The sequence below is a fragment of the Convolutriloba macropyga genome, chromosome 4 (assembly GCF_964194025.1).
Source record: "Convolutriloba macropyga chromosome 4, txConMacr16.3, whole genome shotgun sequence".
NCBI classification, from domain to species: domain Eukaryota; kingdom Metazoa; phylum Xenacoelomorpha; order Acoela; family Convolutidae; genus Convolutriloba; species Convolutriloba macropyga.
In genome coordinates, this window is record NC_134471.1 from 60717304 (window position 1) to 60737952 (window position 20649).

Below are 20649 nucleotides of genomic sequence, written 5' to 3' on the forward strand. Positions count from 1 at the left end.
TAAGTTTCATTTTATTATTAAACTCATTTTCAATGTTGCTAATGCTTTTCTGATGTTGATCAATCTTAGTTCATGATATGCGTAGATTAAGTTACATGCCGTTTGCGTGCTTGTTGTAGCCTTTGATAAAGATGGTGATGCGATGGTGGAGTACAACAACAAAATCGCCAGTCTAAAACTGAAAATACTGGACACAGTACCTCCGGAACGGGTCATAATTGAAAAAAGTGACTGGGTCCAGCTTGTCAAGCCAGGTTAGTTAGTCCAAAATCAGATAGTTCTACTGTTCTACAACGTTTTGGCTTGACGTTATTACGTCATGTTACGAGATTATTGCGATGTTACGTCATAACAGAGGTTTTGTTTTGATAGCAGCAACTGTGGAATAAAGAATACATCCTAAAGGTTTCGTCAATCTATAGTTGAAATGTTGAGCAATAATGCAACAAACAGTTTCTTTGAAGGTTGTCGTCAACTTGTTTAAACTGAAGTTGCGTAGGCACTAATGCTGGTGATTTATAGGAAGTAGAAATAGGAAATAGAGATGAATGAAATGTTTTGGTTTTTTAGATTAATAAAATTTAAAACCTTGTTGCGACCACATTGGTGGCTTTTAAACTCAAAAGATATTTTTCATCCGACAATTTTGGCCGAGCCTCAGAATTGGCGTGGAAACCTCTATGTGTGGTATCATTGGAAAGGTCATCAAACGTACATTTAATTAGAGGAATTTCAATTTCCGTCTTACCCGAGGGTTTATTCAGGTTTTAAATTTGGATAACAATGCTAACCAACCTTTGATTAAGCAAAAAAATGAACGCAAAATAAAACTTCTTGCAACACAGAACAATTTTATGGCTGATCTTGACGTAGTTGATTGGAATTTTGGAATATTCTGTAAACAGCATCAGAAAAGAGAAAATGTGCAGAATCAGAAAAGAAAACAGCATCAGAGAAAAAAAATTGTGTGCACAAAATAGCAGCATTAATGAATACAAATAATAAAGCAATGATTACACCAATTTCACATCATTTCAAATTATTACACCAAGTAATGAAAAACTGCCTACCAGTGAATTCGAGACCTATATTTATAAATTGAACATATTTATATTTATAAATTGAACAAGTTTTGAATTATGCTTTGGGTACAAATTATTGAATTTTATGCAAATGTAAAGTAAATTATTCTATGATACTTTTTAAATTCAGACATCGAGTATGAATGCTCTCGTCTAGTGCGCTATCAACATCAATGCTAGGAAAATTAGCCGACAGCGCGTTTAGCGGACAAGGAAAAATGAGAAATTTAGGCGAGTTTTATTATATTCTTCGTTCGCCAAAAACATCATTGATCGATAAACCAGTAGTTCGGTGGACAATTATCCTGGCGCGGTGAGGGTGTTGATGCAACAACGGATAGACCTTCGTTACGCTAGCTGATTAAAACTTCCCTATATTTGCCCGCTAACGAAATTCCGTTTTGAATTGGCCAATCAGAGCTTCAAAATTAATCTACTGGCGCATTTTCCGTAAATTGTCAGCTAAATTTCTCATTTATTGGATGTCAGCTAGACGCCCTGTCGGACAATACGATGGCCAACATGAACATCACCATATGCCGTATCCATCTGCTGTTATTTGCTTTATCGTAAGCTTTTGATTCTATAAAACGTGAAATTTTGTTTCATGTTTTATAGAGTCAAAAGCTTACGATAAAGCAAGTTACAGCACATGGATTCGGCATATGATGATGTTCATGATCGCCGTCGTATTATCCGACAGGGCGTCTAGTTGACAACCAACAAATGAGAAATTTAGCTGACAATTTACGAAAAATGCGCCAGTAGATTATTTTGAAGCTCTGATTGGCCAGCTCAAAACGGCATTTCGTAAGCGGGCAAATATACGAAATTTATTACTTTAGTCGTATTACTTTAGTCTTGTGATCTTTTTGTGATTTTTCGCTTGACCAATATTTTCGCATGACGTTGTTAATATTCTTTAAAATAGGACAAACAGGGGGAGCATCAAGTCCCTGAGCGTCCCTCTTAGAGCTCTGTTAGTCGCTAAGTTAACCATTTATTGCAGCTGCTGAGATAAAATGTTAATGCAAAGAGCAATTTTTGGCACGTTTTGACCCCTCCTTTTTTCTCCCTCTATTGAAGCTGAGCTTTCACAGCATGTGTAGGAAATTGCATTAACATGAAAACTGAGGTCGGGAAAATTCTTTTGTATTAGTTGTTCATTTGTCATCGTAATAGTCCCAGTTTCAGTTACAGTGACTAGTACTGTCATGGTGACGTGAGGTGGAGAAAAAGCATGAAACAACAAAAGCGACATAACAACACAGCTAATGCACTCACAGAAAACGGATTTCTTCAAATAATGCAGCAAAATATTGCGAAAATAAACTGACTCGAGCAGTAAAGAAAATGTTACTGTGTCTTGCGTTTTAAATATTGTTGAGTAGTAAATTGTTACTGTGCCTTGTTTTGAAAATTATTCTTGAGCAGCATAATATTTTGCTGTGTCCTATATGTAAATTATTGGAGCTGCAATTCAACTGTTAAGAACCTCAGCTTCTGGTATTCCTAATCGTGAGTACAACAAGCTCACCCAACATAATTTAAGTGTAAATTTTATTGCGCAAACAGGTCTTAGACATATATCTGTCTTCAATTTGTTTTTATATCGGATTGAACTGGTGTACATATAAAGCTCCCGTATTGTGTGATCTGTAGCAATCCAGTCCAATTTGATAATTGAAAAACTGAGAGTAGTAAAGTCATCAATCGATATTGTGATGCTACGGTAAGAAAATAGCGGATATACAGTTACAAAAGCGAACTGCAAAAACAGACTATCCCGAAAGATTTGAAGTTTTCATGGTCACAACTGATTGGGAGAGCAGCCGTTAGATTTTCCCTGCCTCAGCACCCACTTCGTTCACCCCTAACCACGCTTACTCGACCCCCACCCCTTGAGACTTCACTTTGCTCACCCCTCCCCACTCCTTTAACTCCTCCAATGCTAGCCCAGTGGAATATAAACTGCTGCCCATACAAACATTTGAAGGTGCCAAAGGCATCGATGAAGAAAACAAAACCTTGTATCCTAATTGAACAACGCAAAACTGATTGCATTTACCGTTGAGTAGCGAATCTCAACTGAAGCGAAAAAAGCAAGAATCAGTAAAAATTCCAACGGCAGCCTCCAAACAGAGGTAAAGTGACTGTCACAGAGTCTGGACAAGACAAATTAACAACTCGAGGAACAGCAAGAGGGTTTTGAGCTCATCAAGACTATCAAATCTACCAGGCAAACTCAAGACTCTTTATCAACAGATACTGAAATTAGACGACTGCGTTCAAAACATGTGGACAAGAAAGCTGAAATTAGAAAAAATTTCAGAGAACGCAAAGTTGAGAGAGAAGGATACTTTCTTTTTTTGAACGCACAGTGGTTAACGTATGTCCAGGGACAGAAAAATGTGTCAACTCAGCACCTTTGTTTCCTTCTACAGATCAATGAAGAAGAACCACCTGCAGATAATTCGCTGCCAGTAGAACAAAATCATTATCTCTCATTGGGTATTGGTAATGAAAACAAAGACAATGGCTCAAAAATCTCAAGGAGGAAGTCAAGGAAAGCTGAGAAGCTCGTTGCGTTGCAGAACGATTTTGCGTTCAAGCTTCGATTGAAGAAAATGTAACTCGAGATGAAAAGAAAGGAACTTGAGATAGAGATGCAACTTTTCTAAGAAAACGGTGCACTAAATCTAGAGTACCAAAAAGAAGCTCTTGACATAAAAGACTTAGACCCAAACGATGATGCTGCTGCGAGTATGCGCAGTCTATCAACACTATTAAAGATAAATCCTCATGGTTTGACCGACTTGACCGGTTGGATAAACCTGAAAAAGCGTACAGCTTTAACTGTGAAGGTTCTAAAAATGAACCAGAAAACACTTCACGAGAAAATTTTGATAGAGATTGGTCACGCAAGCCACGATCATTAAATGGAGAGCGCTACGGTTTAACCCAGGGTCAATGCAATTTTGTGTACGACAAAAACAGTGGCAGTAGTCAACTATGCAAACCTAAACTAAGCTCTTTTGACGGTTTGTCCGCTTGAAAGGCCAGAGTGGCTAAGTATCTTTTTTGCTACCGTGCACCGACGTAATATTCCTGATGCAGAGAAAATGAACCAACTAAACGCTTGCAAGTGGCAAAGCCAAGTCAGCAATATCGGGTATGGGTTAATCGGGGTTTTTCTACATTCGAGCTTGGTCACTACTAGAAAAGATGTTTGGCCGTCCACATCTGATTGTTGACGCCAGCTTGAGACGTTACGTAAACAACAGCCTATAAAGGCTCACGATTCACATGCGTTAATTAACTACTAAATAACGATAAGCAATTTTGTTAACCTTTTGAAGCAACACAATTATAACTTACAATCCAGTGCATCTTCTGATAGAAAAATTGCCTCCAAATCTCAAAGAAATGGTGGTTTTATGTTGAAGATAGACTTGATCTAATTCTTCTCAAAAACTGGTTTTGAAGAATGGCCTTTGTGCTTGAAGAATTCTCAGCGTTTGGAGACGAACGTAAAGAATACAGACGCAATACTAAATGAGAAAAACGATTCTCCAAGAGGTCAAGTTTCAGTGCGATTTACATATTAAAAGAAACAAAGACAAGGCAAAGTGATCAATGTCCGCTTTCTGATGGCATCCATTGTATTTGGAACTGTCCACCATTCTAGAACATGAGTATTAACGATCGATACGTGGCATTGAGGAAGCAAGGCTAATGTTATGGATGTGAACCTGTCGCTGTCCTTACAGAATTAGGATAGGTTGTCAGTGAACCCATCATGGGCGAGAGACAACAAAGTGTTACTTTCGCCAGCACAGAAACAGCAACAAGCTCAGAAGTTCTTAAAGTCCACGACAAAGTTTACCGGCGAGCGGTGCGAAGTGGACATACTCTGATTTGAACCAGATTCCAATCTTCCGAACAACTACGGATCAGCGCTAGGTCAGCTCTACTCACTGGAAGAAAAATTCCAACGGGATCCAAATTTATCAACAGTCAATTTATACAGATGTTAAACAGTGAATTCGTGACGATCCTCGGTAAGTCAAAGGCACTTTCCGGAAAAGAATGTTCTTTACAACATCATCCAGTAGTGAACCCAAAAATGCTGGTAAAGTTCGCCGTCTTTGCAACGCTGCAAAAAAATACAAGTGCTTGTAGCAAATCGAGTTGCGGAGGAATTGGATAAGAGTAATCAATGTTGATGAACTTGAAAATTGAGTGGCTCATTAGGCCGGCCTGGTTAAGGCAACCAGATAAAGAATGGCCTGAGCAGGGGAAGTTAACATTCGCTTCCGACAAACACAACGGACAAACGGCCCTCATATCCACTACTGAAGTGAAGTGAACTGTATTTCAGTGGGAACGATTCAGCAATTTCAACCAATTGGTATTTACAACTGCTTATGTCCAGCGAGCAATGATCGAATCCAGCAACAAAAATAATTGGCAGTGAAGAAAAGGAAAACGCCAAAGCAACAATCTTCAAGTTACTGCAGCACAGTTTGATGAAGAAATGAAATCTCTCAAGGCTGAAAAGGAAATTCTAAAAAGCAGTAAAATTTTGCCGTTCTCATCTTTTTTTGACAAAAGGGGACTTATTCGTGCCAAAGGCAGAATAGGCAATAGTCAACTGATTTTCAGCGCAAAGCATCCAATGTTTGAATATTGGAAACATCACATTGTCGGAATCTTCTTGCGTAACGATCACAAGGTAAATAACCATGAGCGGACTGAACGTGTCAAAAACATTGTTCAGGATTATTGGCGTAAGAAATGACTTACTTTGAAAAAGAATAAGTGCATCACGTGTCGAAGAGGCAGAGTGCAGACATTGGCTCCGATGATGGCAGAGCTACCTATACAATTGCTGGATGGTTCAACAGCTTTTGCATTTGTTGGAGTAGACCGTATTGGACCCTTTACAGAAAAAACTGGCTGCAGAAAAGAAAAGCGATGGTGTTGTTTCTTCATGTCTAACAGTACGAGCTGTGCATATAGTGATCGTTCCAAAGCTGGATTTTGACAGTTGTCTGAACGCAATTATGCTGTTCAGAGCTCGTTGAGGCAAACCGATAAAAATGATCAGTGACAGCGGGACAAACTTTGTTGGAGCAGACCGAGAGTTGAAAGAGTATGCCGCAGCATGGAACAAAGAATGAATTGAAGAACATTTAGTTTAGCAAGGAATCAGATTAAAGTTCAGTCCACCGGCACTATCTTACTTTGGGGGAGTGTGGGATCGACTGGTCAGAAGTTGCAAGAAATCAATAAATGCAGTGTTGCGGAACCGATCAATAGCCGAAGATGTTCTCTCAACCACAATGTGTCTTGTTGAGCAAACAATGAATGAGAACCATTGACACCAGTCAGTTCTGACGTAAACTATTCGGAATCTATTGCCTCAAATCACTTCCTGCTTGGTATCAAAATTGTTTGTCTACCATATTTACCATGCGCAGAGGAATTTGTCGATCATCGGAAAATTGTTCGACATACCCAATCTGACTCGAATCTCATTTGGGACAGATTCGGAAAGGCCAACTTTGAACAGTCGAAAAAATAGAAATGTGAGTCACACAGAAGTTTTTACAAAGGTGATCTCGTTTGGTTGGTCGATGTTAGTGACAATCGAGGGTATTACAAACTTGGTCAAGTAATAGAAACCATTGAGGGTTCTGACAGTATAATTTGTTCATGTGTCCTGTGTTTTAAATTATATTAGTTTATTATGTTACTTTGTCCTGGATCTACGAATTATTGGAGCTGCAGTTCAACTGTTACGAACCTCAGCTTTGGTATTGCAACTCGTGAATACAAAAAGCATGCCCAACATAAGTTAAGGGTAAATATTTTGCACAAACAGGTCTAAGACATATATCTTTGTCTTCGATTTGTTTTTATATCAGATTGAACTGGTTTACATATAGACATCCCGTATTTTGTGATCGTAGCAATCCAGTACGATTCGATATTGAAAAAACTAAGAGTAGTAAAAAGTCATCAATCGATATTGTAATGCAACGGTAAAAATATAGCGGAAATACAGTTACAAAGCGAACTGCAAAAACAAAAGATCCGGGCAGATTTGGACCGCTGAAGCGAACGGGGCGGTGTAGAGTTTTCCTGGTCACAACCGATTGGGAGAGCCGCCCTTACATTTTCCCTGCCTCAGCACCCACTTCGTTCACCCCTAACCACGCTTACTCGACCCCCACCCCTTGAGACTCCACTCTGCTCACCCCTCCCCACTCCTTTAGCTCCTCCAATGCTAGCCTCCCTGATCCCAAACTTGCCACTACCAACGCTAACCGCTTGCCGCCGGTAGCTTGAGATCACTTCGTCTAACGTTAGTCAGCTATGTCCTGATGGAACTCGTCTGGGCCTTCTTTTTCATGTTCGACTTTACTGTTCGGAATAGCAGGCTACTCGTATCTTTTTGGTGATTAATGAGTCTAAGATAATCAGTCTTGTTTATAAAACAACTTTTTTGATATAAAAAGAAAAAATCTCAATAAAATAGTTTTTCTGCAAATTTGCCCAACTATGAAATGGTTGAGTGGGATTCCACTCGACAGCAAACAAAATCCATTTAAACTATGGTTAAGTATATGGAGTTTGATTCTGTATACGTCCGGGTCAGTTTTGTCCTCGGTGTCCTTTAGCCTGTTTTGCAAAAATTGTGTCTAGTACAAAACTTTGTATTTTTATGGATGTTTCTTAGAGTTAGCTCGTTGAAGGAAATTAGCTGTTGACATAAAAATGAACTTGCAAACCATTCCTGACATAACATGTTTTAAAGGCATCAATTCTTAATATATTTTTTTCAAGCTTTCCAAAGTTTTTCCCAAAACTGGATATACATAAGAGGCAATGAGAGAAATTGTTGATGATTTTTGTTTTTTTGAATGAATAGCTTTCGAACCAACCCTGTTTTCATCAATATCATAAAAGAAAAAATCTTTCACTTTGGAAAAGATAATTCCTCCGCTTTTGACACCTGACTTGGTTACCTCTCTGCAACCCACTAATTGGATAGCAAATATCGCAGATGGTTAACACGCAATCCAGAGTTTGAGTGAGCCATTACTCCATAGTTTAAATAGGTATTAGAGAGCTACGAGTATTTATTTTATAAATATCATTAGTAGCAGCCGAAGGTGTAAAGAGATGTTCAACTTATTGACTTAACGCAAAGTTCCGGAAAGCAAATGAGGTATAATTTGTTCTTTTGGGGTGTTCTAGGGTGATGCTTGCAGCCTTAAGCGCTCAAATTTTCAAGAATCTAAACTTGGTCTTTGCAGAAAAATCTTCAAATGCGGACCGATTTAATGAGTTTCATGCCCACTGAGTTTCTTAGCCTAATTGTTGTGATAAACATATTAAATAGGGTTTTAGTTTTCATAGCCTAATTGTTGTGATAAACTTAATAAATAGAGATGAGCCAGCGAGGCATGGGAGATCTGATGGAAAAGTTGCATGAAAGTGAGGGTCTAGACGAAACATCTAAAGAAATTTTAAAATTTCTAATTACAGAAAATGCCCGAAAAATGCACGAATTGCGCAATTAGAATCAAGGGTGACGCAAATTAAAATCAAAGTGAATCAACTTGAGAGATATCAATCCAAAGATTGTTTAATATTTCGAAATATGCCATTTAGTACAAGTGGTACTTATCTATCAGATGTTATTTGCCTAATCCAGAACGTTCTGAATGTGAACATTGAACCGAGTGACATTAAAGCTTGCCATCCACTGGGTAGAGGGTCGCCGTTCAATCCACCCCCAATAATAGCAAAATTCTTGTATTTTGAGCAAAAGGAGAGAATATGGACAAGGAGGGTTTGCTCAAGTCAAAGATAAGCAAGCCGTACGGATACGAACTCAAGGCAAATAAATGCAAACAATTTCAACAAGCCTGTTCCAAAGTTATCAAAACCACCAAATTTCACGCCTGGAAAACCATTGTCAACTAAGATGCCTTCTCTCAAACGTGTGCGCGAATCCGTTGAAGAAAATGAGTATAGAAATCTTCTGGAGGAGCTTAAAAGTAGGAGAGCAAATAAAGACGAGTTGCTGGACTTTGTTATGGGTCTCATAAGTGATTCACCTAATGCCAAAGAGACTTTTCTGGATAGTATTGAGGAGCCGCCGTTTCGGATTGAAGAGGACAGTGAAGACTATGTCACCTAAAAATTCAGCCAATGGTTCAATCAAACCTACCAAAAATGTATCTGCATCAAATTCCTGTAAAATTTTACATTTAAACACCAGATCCATTAAAAAACATTATGAAGAAATAGATGCACTGATCTCTTGCTTTCAGTCTCCACCTTCCATAATTTGTTTAACAGAATCTTGGCTAACAAATGTAGATGATCCAAACTTATTCAAAGTAACTATATAATACTTGCTTGTCAAAATCAAGGGTTGGCAGGGGTGGTGGTATTATGATCCAAATAAGAGACGAAGTAAGCTTGATTGAAGAGCTGAATTGTGATTTAGATGAAAGTCTTTTAGCTCATTTAAAAATTGGAGATTTGAGGATCCCCTTGTTAGTAGTGTATAACCCTCCAAGAGCAAACAAGCAAAATTTTATCTTTGAATTAGATAATACATTAGAAAACCTTAACGATAGTTATGACAGATTAATTGTCTGTGGAGACTTTAACATAAACGTACTAGATACTAATCGATTGACGTCGACATATCTATCAACATTAAGATCAAATGGTTTTGAACTAAGTTTTCTTGAACCAACCCGCATCAGCCAAAATACTGAAACTTGTTTGGATCATTTTTTCGTGAAAAACTTAAAGGTTCAAAAAGCTTCTGTAATGGAGAATCAAAGTTATTGTGATCATCTCCCCACAGTGCTGCAAATTGAAACCAATGATGGAATTAGTTTCTCGCAAACTCGCTTCCGTGATACCAGTTTTTTAAAATCCCGTAAGAAAATGGCTTTTTATTGAAACTTTTTCTGAGTCACTAGCCACAATAAAATACCAAGAAGTAGAAGATGTTGACAATGCTTTTCAGAAGTTTGAAATTGCATTTAATCAAGTATTTGAAGTGTTTGCTCCTTATCGAAATCCTAATAGAAATAGGACTGGAAAGCCAACTTGGTTTGATAAAACATTGAAAAATTTGATTTGCAAAAGAAATCAGTTGCAAAAGAAACCACGGAAAATTAGACAAATTTAAAGGGCTACGTACTAAAGCAGAGAAAACAATCAAAGCAAAAAGGAAACATTATGAACAAATATTCTTAAAATGTATCGGAGACTCCAAGCAAGTTTACAAATTTATAAATGAGCTCAAGGGCGTTACTTCTAAGAACACTAACATTCCTTCGTTGTCGAAAAATGGTAATAGAGTTGAAGATCACTTAGCAATTGCAAATGAGTTGAACAATTTTTCGTAAATATAGGGCCCAATCTCAAAGATGCAATTGCAAAAGAGGTCTTTCTCAGACCCCAGGTTAATAGCTCACAGAGTATGTGGCTTTATCAAACTAATTGCGACGAAATCATTGAAGTCATTAACGACCTAAAAGAGAAATCATCTTCAGGGATTGATGATATCAGTACTATTTTTATTAAGGAAACAAAATCCCTTATATGCAAGCATCTTGTTTATCTTATAAATACCTCTTTTAAATTTGGTAAATTCCCAAGTAAATTAAAACGAGCAAAAATTGTGCCACTGCATAAGGCGGGAGCAAATGACGACGTAAACAACTACACACCAATTTCACTGCTCATTGTATGGAGTAAGATATTTGAACGTATCATGTATAATCGAATTTTTACATACTTCGAAACATTCGATTTATTTAACCCTAAACAGTTCGGTTTTCGAAAAAAACATAGCACAATTGATGCCATTGCAAAGTTGACCGAAACAATTCGAGAAAACAGCAATTATTACAGCAATTAGGAAACAGCAATTAGGAAGTTATTACCTTTTTTGTTGACTTAAAAAAAGCCTTTGATAAGATTGACCACGAAATATTTGTTAATAAAACTTGAATTATATGGCATAAGAGGCGTTTGCCTTAATTGGATTAAAGATTTTTTATCACAAAGACAGCAATGTGTTTCGGTCAATAATTGTAACTTCTATTAGAAGAAATTAAATTGTGGAGTTCCACAAGGCTCAATTCTTGGCTCACTGTTTTTCTTTATTTACATAAATGACCTTCCAGACCTATGTCAATTCTGCAAAATTGTTCTCTTTGCAGACGATACAAACCTCATAGCAGGAAATATCGCTTTTGATTCAATACAAAAAGACTTAGTTAAGACAGAGAAATGGCTCAATGCGAATAGGCTGTCACTAAACGCTAAGAAAAGTTGTCAAATGAGTGTTAAAATAGGTAACAGTAACTTTAATTCCAATAGGCTTTGTGATTTTAAATTGAATTCTGTTAGTTTACCTGAATCAGAAAGCTGCAAATATCTTGGAGTACATATAGATAAAAAACTTAAGTACACAACGCACATTGATGAGGTAAAAAAGAAACTGTCTGTTCAATGCGGAATTGTGTCAAAGTTAAGGCATTATATTTCAAAAAGTGTTTTATTGCAATACTATTCATCAAATATTAAACCAATAATTCAATACGGCATTTTGGTATACGGATATGTTAATTACAGCACCCCTGAACCCCTAGTTTTGTTGCAAAAGAAAATTCTTAGACTATTTTTGTTCCTGAGGTACACAGAAAATGTCGCCCATCTTTTTGAGAAAGATAAAATCTTAACTGCTCACGAATTGCATGTATACGAGTTATTAAAATTTGTGATAAAATCAGTGAATAAAATGCATACTGACACATATCTCAATGATTTGTTTTCCTGTGAATCGCGATCAGCCCATTTGACAAGAAGGTCAATGAAATGGTTGTTGAAAATACCAAGATGTATACGAAAACATGAACAGAATTCAGTGAGATTTAGAGGTGCCAAGCTGTTTAATCTTTTAGTGGAAAGCAATGTTCTACCACCGTGTTTTGATCAGCTTTCTGGTTTCTCCTATATCATTTTGGTGCACAAAATTAGGGATAACTTCATTTTATCAAATATTCAGTTAACAAAAACTGCATTTTTTTTGGTTTTATTTTTATTGTTTTTAATTTTTACATCTCTTGATAGGGCAATGTCCAGTGATCCTGTTGGGTCCAATAATTGCCCTCTCTGAGTGTTTTGCAATTTTCTGTGTAGTCCAATGATAACTTGAAGCTTTCTGATGTTATTTAAAATTATAATTTTGATGTTCATTAATACTCAGAGGAATAAACTCTCTCTCTCTCTCTCTCTCTCTCTCTCTCTCTCTCTCTCTCTCTCTCTCACTCAGTTTTGATTATGATCTTAAAGAAGTTCTAAATTGAAGATCTGAAAATGATGGCTGACTTCTCAATGTATTTTCACTAAGATTAATTCCAGATTTTATTTTTTAGCAGAGAATCGCAAGGGTCCGCACAGATATCTATCTTTCTATCTGTCTGTCTATTGAGGCAGCAATTTGTAGCGACCTGTCAACAGTCTGTGAAATTCGGAAATTGAAAAATGTTTATAGAAGCTGACTTGCCGATTGACACGAAAGGAGTGGTCTATGAAAAGAGTACTACGGATGGCGAGACTAAATTCAAAGTGGCATTCCTCAAAGACTCCTCTGGCAATGACGTCACAACTGCAGAAGTGAAGATGGATAGTCTGAAATGGTAGGTCAAAGGTCGAATTAAAGTGTGTATTGTAGACAATATGTGATTATATCGCAGAGCTAACTATAAAAAATAAAAAATTGTAACAGTGCGTGGGTAGGGGAGGGGGTTCGAGTTTAAAAAACTCCTGTTACATTGATAAGCAAACCCTGACTTTTACTCTTGAACAAACTCATTTGCAGGACGGTTGAACTTCCGACGTTTTCATTCTTTGTACTCTGTTGTAGCCTTCTTTGCATATAATTTGGACTTTGCATATAACTGATTATCTGCCTCTCCAAAATATCTTAAAAGAACGAAAAATAACTTGATTGTTTTTGACGTTATTGGTCATGATTTTTATTCCATTTTTGACAAACTTTGAAAATGTTTTTCGCTGTAAAGACAAACTTTTAAAAGGTTTTTTCCCTTAAAAGTTGAATTTCATGTGAACTTGTGAAAGGAGACTGTTTTTTGAAGCAGATAGACAATGAAGTAGAAAAAACGCACTATATATTTTTTGCACACAGTGAATCCACATTTTGACTTCATCTGAGCAATGAAAATTGTGAGCGGAAGACTGCTAATTGTTTTTTACTCCAGAATAAAATGATGAATTTTAGTTGACAAATAGCTTGATAAACATAACGGTGGTTATCAATACAACAGATAACAGTTTATGAATCACATTTCATCAGTCTTTTTTATTTTTCTACATGTAAAATGTTTGTTTTTCCCCCACTTTGGTCAATTAAGAATAAAAATTAAAGAACTCCACATTTATAAGGCTCACGTTTGTTGCAAGAGTTTCAACGGCTCATCACAAAATGACGATTCTGAAATCTTCTAATTATGGACTCGTAATTCAATCTGGTCAAATTGGGCAACTAAAAATCCTTGAGGCAGACCCCTTGATTTTAACTGTCGACAATTATTGCGACAAACTCTTGTAGGTTACTGATGGTCACTCCGTAAAATAACTCCGACTGTCAGATAATACGGCCAATCTCGAGATTTTTTTAAGAATTAATGATACCCTGAAGAATAATCAATTATTAAACTTTTTTTCCCTTGTTCCGTTTCGTAAAGTTTTTTTTAAAAAAAATGAAGCTTCTGATAAAATCTTCTCATCTACCAGGGGACGTTCATTCAAAAAAAAAAGCTGAAGTGTTAAAAATACTCCTCCATTTCCTCAACGGGTGTTATTTCAAAATTTTCATGTTTTAATTTTTTAAAAACTAAGTTTCTTCAAATTTAATTATAATTCTTTTCAATTAGTTACCAAGATAAACAGTTCAAGAAAAAATTGATGATAAAAAATCGATGATAATGAACGCACAAAACAAAGTCACTTCTGATTAACTATTTTTTCAGTTCAAATTTTCAATCAACTTAACCTCGATTTTTAGAATCGACATTTCCAAAAGTTTTGATGGACATTTCAAGTTATGAATGTTTTTTAATTATATCTACCTGCTTTTCTTAAAATTTAAAATACGCTACTAACATTTACGGACCAAACGCCAATCAAAGAAAAGTCCATTAAAAATGATCCTCAAAGTCAAGTAGTTTACGTTCTTCGTCGCTTTTTTTCAGACATTATGCTATGTTGTATTATTGAGAGCTAAATTATAACAGATAATTAATCCGGCATTCCAGACGCATATATTCAAGAGTTAATTGCCACTTTTTTCACACGCAGAAGACAAGTTAACGCGTCTTCAGGCTAAAACGTCGTATCATTTGGTTAATAAACGACCCCAACTTAAAGCCTGGATTATCCAGGACTTTTGTTAAACTAAAGAGAATTTTATCTACGTAGGCACTGTCTAGACTCAATTTCCTCGCCCTTAAATATAAATTTGCTACTCAGGTGAACTTTTAAGAGCGAAGCAGTTGGTTCAGAAAGAAAGCAATAATGTCACCCCCAAAAATTTCAATGTTATTTAATTTTCAAGAGCAGTTATGGAAGAAACACCCGCGTGATGAAGAATCAGGCCCATTGGATCTATCATTTTTTGAGATAAGCAGAGTTGATTGTCCCGAGTCCTAGGCCAACACGAAAATAGGAAAACGCTTTCGCTATGAACGCGATGGTAGTTTTCAGCCGCCTAAACACTTCACTGTTAATATTGAGGAAAGAATTGGGATGAAATTGTTTATTTAAACTCAAAACTACTGCAGACAGCGGCGTTGTTTCTTTTTTAAGACTCTTTTAACTTTCTAGCACATAATTACTAAAGCTGATTGAAACACAAGCTCAAACACATCAAATATTTAAATTTTCTCTGAAAATGCCTTATTTCTCACGAAGACTATATCACAGATCAGCAATTGCAGCGTACGCCATCTCACCAACTAACACAGCTCACCTCTACAATTGGTAATTAATGAGGGTGTGAATTTATACTACAGCCTTTTTAAGCTCAGTCTTTAGAGCCCCCAATCTAATAATAATAATTGAGACTTTTAGCACAAGTCTTAGGAATATGTTTTGGCCTTCCATTTATTGTTCATCGGATTTCACTGATATACATAAAAAGATGCCGTATTATGCGATTTATGACAAACCCAGATGAGTTTGATACTGCAGTCTGAAATCAGCTTGTATGGACAACGGTCTCTGAGCTTTGAAATTTCAGCTCAAAGTTTCAGATTTAGCGAGCAATAGCGTAAGTTGATCGACGAATATGAGAGTTTCGAGAAGCCCAATTTGAGTTGCAGAATTTCGGTGGTTGTTTGGTCATTTTTGATGTTCAGGAGCCTGGCGGTAATGCGTTGTCTGTGAAAGCTGCAGAAGCTCTGAACTGCATGTCTGGGAAAAATTTTTTTGCACCTCCATTTTACAAAACGAAGACTGAAAACTAAGCGAAAACTGTCGACCAATTTACTCAAAATGGTGCAATTTTTCATGTTTTTGTGATTTTTTTGAGTTTTTTGTTTGAATAGTCTTAGTTTGAAGTTTTTAAAAGTTGATGAAGGCCTTTTTCGAGACAAAATTACTTGTTATGACCATTTTATTATCTATATCTTTTGGTACTACGAACATAAACACGCAAAATGATACTAATTTTTGCTTTTTTTTCAAGTTTTTTGAAAATTTTTGTCAGTCTTTTGAGTTTTTCCTGCTTCAGTGGCCAAGGAATCTCCTTTAGGGTTTGATAATTGGGCATTGAATAGTTTCTAGTTTTAATGGATTAATTTTCAACATTTTAATGTCTCGAATTTCTGCATTTTTTGATAAAATCTGCAATTTTTTTTAAATGTTTTCCAAAGTTTTTTTTTGTCGATTTTTATTTTTTTTCATTCTCAAGAGCCAGAAAACCTATTCCACGGTCTGATTAAAAGCTACTGCATTGTTGTTTGTTTCAATGGATTTGTTTTTCAAAATTTTAATTCATTTTTCTTGTCTCAGTAACCAGGTAACCTCATCCAGGCTTTGGTAACATGTTATTAATTACTTGCTTGGGGGCAATTGAATGCCTTTCAACATTTTCAACAGAGCGAATTTCTATTTTTTAAAATTTGAATTTTTTTTCAAAACTATTGCCTATCGATCTTTGAGCCAATGAATTTCCTGAGGTTTGGAATTGGGTTACTGAACAGCCTCTAGAGACACAGAAATGGTTCCGAAGATATTAATATCACAATTGTTAGCAACATTTCTATAAAATTTGCAATTGATTTCATTTAAAAAAAAATTTGGTCATTTTCAAGTTAATCGATCTTCAAGGGCCAATGAATTTTTTTCAGGTCGTGCAGATATAATACTGGACCGATTTCAGAAACAAAAATTGGTTTTGAACATATTTTTGAAATAGGTATATTAAAAGGTATATTAAAATTTTGCCTTAGGGGTAAAAGCTTGAGAGTTTTAGCAGTGAGTAAATTTTTGTTTAGTTTGGTTGATTATTTTAGTTTCTCAATTTTTTTGATGATTTTGTTTGTGTTTTGGCTGGCATTGTTCAGTTGATCTGCTGGTCAGGTAGAGTACTTCTAATTTTTTGAACCAATTATTTGAATGGTATTTCAGGACTTGTCCTGCTATGTTTTTTTTACTTCGTCGAACTTCATTTTGCGTGAAATCTTTTTTACTTCTCGAGGCTAGTTTCTTTCTTCTCTCATTCTGCTCAAAGTCCTTATAAACAGCTGCTGCTCAGCAAAGCAATTCAAAATGAAGAAAGTCAGTATTAAAAAAATCAAAGTCAGAAATAAAAACGGGTTAAGGCCTTAAAGCCCATTTTTAGATGCCCGGTACTTGAACTTCCTTCTCATAATTTTTAGTTACTATCTATAGTGCTTATTGGTATTGATACTAGACCCTGTAGCCTCTCACTGAGACACGAGTATGTTCAACTACGAAATGACACCAAAATAAATCGCGCATAAAAATGTTTTTGTACAAAAATTTAGAGTTATGGGAATCAACGGCGGCTATTTTCCGGCAATCTGCCGGTTATGTTATTCATAGATCTTGTTAAAACGGTCAACTATATATATATATATATATATATATCGTCTGGCATTTTTTAAAAAAAAATAAAATGTGTACGTTTTTCTCGCTGACAAAAGACAACGACTTCTGTTCAACTAATTACCAACTCGCGAGCCTTCAAGGAGCAGAAAATTTGAGTATCTAATTGAAATGTGAATGAGTGGTGAGAACTAACCACAGCTTTTGCTCTCATCGTCATAAATGGATTTTATCCATATTCTGAGAGCAAGTAATTTGGTTGCAAACCATGCTTTTAAAACTGAATGAACCAAGCTTGCTAGCTTGATAAATTAAACTTTTGAAAACCCCTTTTTTGCTGTATAGTTGGACGTAGAAGTAAAAACAATAACACTATGCTAAATCAAAATCTTGTACAGGAAAGGGGGAATTTGACGAGGAAGATACACATTTTTTTTCATTGAAAGAGGAAATATAATGATTATTTTTCATTATTTTGTGGGAAGGGGTGTAAGGAGAGTTTTGTTTATTCCTAGCTACAGTCGGTACCAGACCAAATTTTAATTCGCTTAAACTAAGTTCACGAGTTACTGTATTTAGTTTCTAGGAAACAAAAATGCGAATTTCATTGAATTATTTTATTTGTGGAGTCCCAATTTCTCTGTGTTAATGGTTCACATTTTAAAAAGACCTTCGGCGAGCCAGGTTTGGCTTTGGTAAGTAATTTTATCGAGAGATGAAGATGCTGTTTGACAGATTTCCGATGTTAAGCTAAAATCTTTCACTAAACTGTGAATAAGTTAATGCCTTTTTTGCACTCACAATGGTCATAGATTTTAGAGCTGAAACTACCCTTCCTTTACATTTACTATATGCCACTACAAAAGAATACAAAAATCACTTAAAGATAGTAATTTTATACGCTTAGCGAATACGGAACAGTTGAAAGACTGTAGAAACTATGGCCATTTTTCAGGATCCGCAAACAGGCTGTGGACATTGGAGATGATGTGTCTGTGATCAGCTGTGAAGAAGCATGCAAGAGTCTGCAGGATGGACATGGAGAGTACAATGAGAGCATGCAAGTCTGTCTCACCGACATGAAGGGAATGGTCAAGAAATTCACCCCTAAAGTAGATGCTGTTACTAACTTCCAGTCAACTAGTTAGTAATGTTTTTTAAAATTCTAAATTTACGATGGCAACAAACCAGCGTTTTGTCACCAGTTCTGTTTAAATCAATCTCTTGGTGCTGCTTATGTAGAATCCCGATGCACGGAACGATTCAATTGAACTTGATTCTCAGGCAAAAAAGTTGCTTGCTTGGTTTGTCGTTCTAAATTTTTGAGGTATTTTTTATTTAATGAGCGCCACGAAACAAAAAGGAGCAAAGCCCTTATTGGCTAGTTGATGATTTTTAGTCTCCGAGATGTACTAAAATTTTGTTCATTTTCAGAGCTAGGAGGACCAAATTTTTAAGGTCATTTCATAAGGTAGGGGATAAGAAACAAAGAACAGCTGTCCGATTCCGCCTACTTCAAAAATAGTGACGTTTTTTTTAAATCTAATATAGCATTTTAGGAGCATTCAAAAGTTGGTTACATTTTTAGGAAGAAAACAACTTTTATGGTCTCTCAGTATTCACATATGGTCTCTCAGTATTCACAAGTTCATATTACCTGTTTCCGAGATATATATTAAAATTGGTGCTAAAAAATTTCATTCTTCTCATTAAGAGATCTCTAGAATTACTATGATTTATGCTCAAAATTGGCTGAAATTTTTTCCGATATAAAAAATCATTTAAAAAGGGCAGTTGAAATTAGGATTGAAATGTGAAAACATTTAATGTTTTTTAGAGCGGATCATAACGATATAAAAAAATGAAAAAACACTATTTTAAATTTTCTATTGCGTTGATTCCCGGCAAAATAGCAGTTGTCTCATCTTTGCACCTATTTATGGGTTTTCTGAGCTCTCTAAACAGCAAATGGTTTTCACAAAAATTTTCATGAAATGGACTTATGATAACAATTCTTCTGTTTAAAAAGTTTCATTGAAAAAATAATTACGAATCTTTGCATTGGTTACAGAGATGCTAATAGCTTGACAGTTTCTAAGGGCTTTCTAGTCCCGAAATACTCAGTGTTACCGCGGTCAAACTGTCCGTCGACCATTTTGGTACATCTACCTTTGTTTTTTTTCGTTCTCAGTTATTCATGGACATTATTACTATGAAGACATCGTTTGTGCTCCACGCTAATTGTGTGAGCATCAAATAACTATAATTTATTGGCTTTCCTAGCTCTTTGGGTTACATCACAGCAGAAAAACTCCCCACCCGTTTGGTGAGAAGATATAGTTTGGAACCCATGCTGGAATTTCAACTGGTTAATCACGTAACCTTAGTTTGAATACGCATTTTGTAAGTTCAAAATGCCAAAAGTTTTAAAAGCCTGACATGTTATATAAAAAATCGGGCGTTCGAAAATCTTTAACTGCTGACCTTTGAATTCTGTGTGATAAAGCTAAGTCCGCATTACAATCTTTTTTTTGGTGCAAAGCTTGAATTTTTTGCTGATGACCCAAAAGTCGATATATCACTTTTCGGTTGGCTCATCAAAGGATGTTTCGTTGCATTTGTGAACTTAAGTCTCATTTGTGGAGTTCGCATTAATTTTAAAGATTTGAGGCAGCTTTCGAATTTTCTGTTTTCTCGGTCAAAGATGAACTTTAGCAGCAGTCGGTTCGTTATTCGTAGAGTTTGTGGAATGAAAGACGTCTGATTCCCAAAGTGTTTTTTCTGAAATGTACCAAACTCCTGTTTTCATTTAGTGAAAGTGAAAACTGTTTCAGTGTTTGGCTCGGGCTCTCGCACATTCGTGTTCAACGTCAACCTACTTGTCAACATATCACCCCCACTAATCGAATGCTCTGTGGGTGATAAACTGAAAATAATCAGCAATGCCAAAAAGTTCAAACGGGTCCAGAAACATGTGGTCAAAAACTGGAACGATTCCATGAAGCGTTTCGCTGGTCGACCATGCACAGTTGTCCAAATTCCAGAATCTTCTAGAACAACTGAGACAGATGATACTGACGAAACGATTTTGGACGAAATTGGCGTGAAGTTGTATGGTAATGACGAAATTGTGACAGTGAGCAGGAAAGTGGTGGAGTGTTTTCAAGAAGATCTCTTTGAAGGAGAAAAGGTCGTCAGTTTGTTGAGTGGAAGCCAGTTGGTGGAAATAACTGGGAATGACGCCTTCAAGAACTACAATAACCAGGTATACGACTTTCAAAATACCACCGAAATTAACTTTCAGAACTCTGAAATGATCTTCACAGGAGTTTATCTAAGATTTCAGACCAGATGTGAAATAGGCATG

The 20649-nt window shown here is 36.1% G+C and overlaps 1 protein-coding gene across 2 annotated transcripts in view; it reads left to right on the forward strand.

Annotated features, from left to right (window-relative positions):
• The window catches only part of LOC142337800 (uncharacterized), a 118629-nt gene that overhangs the window by 4903 nt on the left and 93077 nt on the right, over positions 1-20649 (forward strand). For both annotated transcript variants that reach the window (XM_075387321.1, XM_075387322.1), the window contains exons 2-5: positions 120-254; positions 12685-12829; positions 18238-18425; positions 20117-20547. In XM_075387321.1, the coding sequence (XP_075243436.1) occupies positions 120-254; positions 12685-12829; positions 18238-18425; positions 20117-20547 (899 nt within the window). The remainder of the gene's footprint in view (positions 1-119; positions 255-12684; positions 12830-18237; positions 18426-20116; positions 20548-20649) is intronic.